At 36.6% G+C, this 6,439-nt stretch overlaps 1 protein-coding gene across 1 annotated transcript in view; it reads left to right on the forward strand.

Moving 5' to 3' along the window:
* Nucleotides 1-326: 326 nt before the first annotated feature.
* Nucleotides 327-6,439, forward strand: part of LOC107599367 (citrate synthase, mitochondrial-like) — a 19,396-nt gene continuing 13,283 nt past the window's right edge. The window contains exon 1 of the mRNA XM_016290942.1: nucleotides 327-377. Coding sequence (XP_016146428.1) covers nucleotides 327-377 — 51 coding nt within the window. The remainder of the gene's footprint in view (nucleotides 378-6,439) is intronic.

The raw sequence follows: 6,439 nt of genomic DNA on the forward strand, positions 1-6,439 counted from the left end.
TTCTATTTCTAGTCAGGCAGTTTAAAGTACGACCTACAGCCGAAACGTCTACGTCTGAATAATTTATGTGCGTTCCATTCGTGAGCCAATCAAGTCAAAACGCGATGAGACGCTACACCAATCAAAATCAGATTTTTTCATTTTCAACCAATCAAAACGCGCGAAGCCGTTCCGTCCTCACCAGGACCTATCTGACTCAACCCGCGCCTACAACAGGGCCCGACTCCCTTTTCAACCGTCATTGTGAGCGCGGTATCGAGAGGGGCACCTTCAAGCAGGGGTCGATAAAGAACCACTTGTAAAATTTATACACACATACAAGAACAATGTCCTTCCTCGCTATCAGCAGACTAGCCCCAAGGCTCCTCAGTTCAAAGGTAGGAAAGTTTTATTTTAACTTGAGTGAAGAAAACACAGGCTGTTAACGTTACCCGGATAGCTTAGCTTAGCATAGATTACCTTAGTAACAGACAGACAAGAATAAGAAACCATATCGAACATCGGTTTTAGGTAATTTAGCCATGAAAAACATTGTTTATGTGTCTCTTTCTTTCAGTCTATGTTTAAGTAAGTGGTTGGTTTTCAAAACCTAGTGAACTGACTAACGTTACCTGGACAGCATTTTAAACAACATGGGTAACGTTAATCAAAAATGTTGTCAAACGTTCAAAAATGGGTTTGAACTTTCAAAACGCACCGCAAGCATGCTGTCTAAGTAGGGAATCGATGAGACACAGCCAGTGTAAAGTCGTGTTTTAGCTTGAAGATGGTGTCATTGAGCTGTTCAAAGATACCTGACAAAGAAACACTTTATATTTGGTTTACTGAGGGTATTCTTATATTCATACGCATCTTTTCTGAAGTGTAGCTGTCGTCCTCTCACAGTGCACTGAACACTTTAAACAGTTTTCATTTGTAGTAATGTAACTAAATTTGACAGTCACTCACATCTGTGATCTGCACCTGTTTAGTCTGACAAGTCAGTATTTTAGTTGTTTTCTGTGGCTGAGTTGACCTTCAGAATTGTCATTCATTTATTAATTGCCAGGCTTCAGTAGTTTGCAAAGGTGATAGATCACTATAATAGACCATAATAGGGCTATATAGGGCTTATGCAGAGTATACATCAAGGGGTATACAGTAGGGTTTAAATGTGGTCATCCTCGAATCGAAAGCATCTCCCATCCTAAAATCTTTGCATATAAAACCCAGTTTATACTGTGAAAGAATATTTATGTAAAATAGTTTATAGTACTTTACATTATAACACCTTTTTTCATTTTCATAATAGTACTGTATTTAGAGGTATTGTATGTGTGTGTGTGTTAGATATTTTAAATTTATTAAAAAAATATTTATTTAGTTTAGGCCTGTCGCAATAATCAATATATCGACTTATCGCACAATATATGTACATGACCTCAATCATTTTTGGTGACGCAATATATCGCACATTATATTTACTTAAAAATGAATGTCACCATGTTTTTACATTCCACTTGCGCCTGTGTCTTTTGCAGCTTCTCGTACATAACGTGGTATAGTCATGAGGTGCTAGTTCAAAATTAAAAAAACGCTTCTACAAACAAAGTTTCATCTGCAGATATGGTCTTGTTTAAGGATCTGTGCCTTTGTGCGTACGGACATCTGACTGCCAAGTAGTGATTGTGTTTTTCAGCAATAGTGTGCATCTTTAATTTACAGAGAAAAGAAGGTCCGGGAAAAATCTGTAGATGGAAAAATCTCCATACAAGTTCTTTGTGCATTTTTCTTTTTTTCTACTGTGCACTTTTTGTTAAAAAATGTTTATTTACTATTTATTCAGGTTTCTTAAGGTATCTAATATTTTGATACTTAATTTCCATGATCTAAATATTCTTAAAAATTAAAAGTTTGTTGTCATTGGAAGTGTGTAGGCCTTCTTGCATTATTATGCTGTTACATTATGATTATATATTCAGTGGCATAAAATGACAATTCTTTAAAATGACAATAATATCGCTTATCGCAATTATTTCTGGGGCAAAATATCGCACTAATTTAGTAAACAATTTTATAAATCTTTATATTTACATGTTTTTGTTTGTTTGTTTTTTTTTTACACTTTATTTCTCTAAAGCTTTCCATGGACCTCCATTGTACTCCCTTTTGGGTCCCAAGACCCCAGTTTGAAACCCCTGATCTAGTTCATAAAAAGCTCATGTGAGATTATGGAAGTAGCGTAATGTGAAAATTGATCCACTTTGAGTAGTTTCCTGAATGATGACATGTTTGGGTTTGTGCTGCCATTGTAATCTTTCAAGTTCTGTGATTTCCATTTTTACAGGTGTGTGACTGGTGACGTTTAACATCTGACTAGATTGTGATTGTGTTTAGCAAAGATAATTGGAAGGTGTGTCAAAGGGCATGTATGATCTATAGAAACTGACATCCTATCAATATACTGTCTCAGATGTGCTGTCATAAGATGATGCAGTCTTTTATTGCTGTTGCTATAGAGATAAAACTAACTAGAGATTGCAATTTTCTTGGCCGATTCCGAGTTTGACCTGCTAATTCCGATTTTCTTTCCAAGAATTATAATTGACCGCATATACAAACAAAAATATTTTTCTTCAATACAAAAATGTCTTTACGTAATAAAATTAATTATTAAAGGGGTCATATTGATGCTTTTTTAAAGATCATTATTTTGTGTTTTTGGTGTAAAAGAATGTTGACATGCTTTAATGTTCAAAAAACACATTATTTTTCAAATACTGTACATTATTGTCAGTCCTCTATGCCCCGCCTCTCTCAAACGCTTCGTTTTCTACAAAGTCCCTCCTTCCGACAAGTGCAGTTTGCTCTGATTGGCCAGCTGACCCAGTGCATTGTGATTGGGCGAACACCGCAAGCACTCGTCGAAAATGTAACGCCCCTTACCATAATCGCGAGCTTCATCTTTCAAAATAAATGTAAAGACAGAGCCCGAAAGGGGAACAGAGTCGCGTGACAGACACAGTGATGAAGCTGGTATGTGTGCAGTACACAAGTCACGGTTAAGACAGCTGACTCCACTTTGATGTTACTCTCTCTCTCACTCTGTCACGCACGCACGCACACACACACACACTTACAATTTCCCCCAATCTGGACTAAGTTACAGATGCTCTCTCACTTAAACTCTCAAAATAATGTGCTCTGTGACTGGAAAGAGGTAGAAATGAATTGCTGTGTATAACGGAAGAGATGGAATTTCCCACTGTTTATAAATGAGCATTTTTTTTCTTAATGTTATTAAATGTATGTGTCATCTTTCACATCAAATTCTTACATTGTTTCAATTAATTCAGGTAGAATAATAACAACTGTAGAGTAGGCTTGCCGCGATAGACGGTGCTGACGGTGATACCGTCGTTAAGCCGCAACACTGGTTACGTCACTTGCCCACTGCGGCATCGACCCCCACTGTCGTTTTGATTTTTTTTATAGTAATAAAAATAATTTAGTTCAGTGAAAGGACAGACACTACAATTAAAAACTGAACGCGGCTGCTCAATGCAGCGTGCCGAACGACAGTTGCATCACGGATCAGATTTCATTTATCCAGTGAGGAGAGTGAGGAGAGCTGACTGACAAGAAGAGTGGGGTGAGACAGACAAGACGATGGAGGATGATTTAGTTTCGAAACGAAATGCAAAAGCGCCTCTTCCACGGTGTTTGCTGATTTTTACTTTATTTAAACTTTGTGTAATTTATTTATTTTATTTGACATCAAGGTAGGGGTGCTCCAATCATGATTTTTGAGGCTGATCACAGAAAGCAGTATCTGCTGATTCGGATCACCAATACCGATCTTTTTAAAGCCTTCTTTTTATAATTTATAACTATTTATAGTGATACTCTAATCAAGATTTTTAGACATTTATTCAGGGCCTGAATTTCATTTTTGAAAATAGGGGCGAATTCCCCTCTTAGGTGACTCTTGTGAGAGGGGAAACAGGACGGACTGCTTTCACACAGGAGTCTGCTACTGATCCGTGGCTGTTTACTACAAACACATTTATCCATTATTTTGATTTCAAATCCAAACATTGTCACTGAAAATGCTTTTTCAGCATTGTGATTCTTTTTTTTACACAGAACAGTAATACAATCTTTTACAGACCTGTTTAAACACAAATATAAGCAACACATTATTCAATGCTTTTTTTTATTACATTTTTTTTTAATTTACTTTTGCATTTACTTCTAGATTTATATATTAAGTTGCTCAAGCAAGTGGCAAAACATTTAAACTACTTCTTACATTATCACAAACTTACAATTGACAGAAATAGTCAGCTCTACTGCCTTTCCTTTTGCATTTAAATCTTTATTACAAGCAATTCTGTGGTTCATAAAGAACTTTGTTTTCTTACCTCCACGAGTGCCATTTATTTTTGCCTTCTTTATCTAAAAGTGCTCTTTCCCTTTAAACCTAGCCAAAAAGCAATATTTGTTGACTGTGAAACACAGTAGACTTTAATAATATGCATTTATGGTGTAATTACTAAATTTGTGTCAATCCATGTTCATATTTACTGCAAACAATGCGCTGTTATTTTAATTCTTCACTTGCAGCGCAGCAATAGACTCGGTGCGGAAACAATCCACTCCTGGAACGCACTGTCGGACCGCAACATGTATGCACTGCAAACGGAGTAATGTGAACCTGGCATTATGTGTGTGCACTGCGAGTGTGCATGAGCGCACGGTCTCCAGGAGAGCGCGCGAGCGATGAATGGTATAACACTGGCAATAATTAAAAAGAAATGCAATTTATACAATTTAGTGACTGTGCTTCGATTGTGCAAGTGACAATTCCTGTGTCAACTGTGCAGCTCGCTTATAGACAGACGCGATGTGGTGATTTGCGTATTTTGAGAGGGAAAGAGCGAGCGCGTGTGGTGATTCACTGACCTCACCTTCAGCATTATAATTAATTCACCGACCGATATTGGTTTTTTGACAGCTGATGCCGATATCTTGGAAAGCAGGGTTGCCGATGACTGATATAAAGCTGATATAATTGTAGTTATTTTAATTGATATTTAAGAAATTTGAAATCATTTGAAAAGGGATTAAAAAATAATTATGCTAAATAAACATACTTGTACTTTAGATGATAAAGTATATCACAGATAAATAAATATTTAATGAAAATATAATTAAAAAGGAAGTAAACACTGTAACCAACAGGACACTCAGTATAGAGAATGGGAATGTGTCGTCACAGTGGCAATGCATTCTGGGAATTTAGGTCACGGAAGCTACAGCGGAGACTGGATAATAGTGAATGTAGACGTTTAATATTATTTAATGTTTATATTATTCTACTTAAGCTCATGTTGGAGTGGCTAAGACTCACTTCACGTCATTTGCCATAGCCCTTTGCAAGGCCGGTGTGAAAAACATGCTTTTTTCAGCGATAGAAAGCTGAAAAAGCAGAGGTATTGCCTGCAGACATTGATAAGGGCTATGCTATAGCCCTTGTCAATGTCTGCATTAAATACCTCTGCTTTTGATTAACGCTATGTTGATACAGTAAGCGTTAATCATTCCAACGCGATCTTAAGTTGAATCATATAAACATAAAATAATATAAAATGTCTACATTTTACATGAAAGTTACACTGAAACTCGGTATGGTAAACAACTCAAATAACGTGTCTTAATAATTGATCTCTGTAGATTTATTATATGCAGTGGTTTGCATTAAACTGTAAGCCCTCACACCACAAATAGAAGAAAATCATATATGGAAACGTAATCCAGTACCACTGTAGTGAAGGAGACTGAATAATGAATATTAGCAGCCTCTCAGACAAACCACAGAGTGAATTTTTTTTTTTACATTTTTTAAAAAAAGAAATTTACATATTAGTCCGTCTTATTCTAAGAGTATGTTAGATGGTTTTCCAAAAAATATTAATAGTAAACGGTCTGCTTTTTCTGTGGTGATTTGCATGTGTTTACACTGTGTGCTCCTGAGCGTGACCTAAAACATGGCGGAATCCGACGCAGATTCCCATTCTCTATTCTGGGAAGTTTGTGTGCATTGGGAATCATATTTTTTCAAATAAAGCCAAGGTAACACTCATTTTATACACAGTGGAAATTACATGAATATGGCAGTGGGCAAATGCATAAAACGCAGCATAATTTGAAATCACGAGTTTAAAGTTTGTCGATCGCACGTCTCCAGTCAAGCTGAACTCTCCTCCTGTCAGCATTCAATTCACACAGACCAACCGTCACACAGAGAACACGCGATCATGCAGGATACAAATGCACACTTCACAAGATCTCACAGCTGGATCCAACTAAGTTTGCAAGGTTTGTGAAATTAAATGCTGATTAGTCATTCAAAGATTTGTTTAAATGATATAAATGCATATTTGCTGAATGCTGACAG

The sequence above is a fragment of the Sinocyclocheilus grahami genome, unplaced genomic scaffold (assembly GCF_001515645.1).
Source record: "Sinocyclocheilus grahami isolate Dianchi unplaced genomic scaffold, SAMN03320097.WGS_v1.1 scaffold13.1, whole genome shotgun sequence".
Taxonomy (NCBI): domain Eukaryota; kingdom Metazoa; phylum Chordata; class Actinopteri; order Cypriniformes; family Cyprinidae; genus Sinocyclocheilus; species Sinocyclocheilus grahami.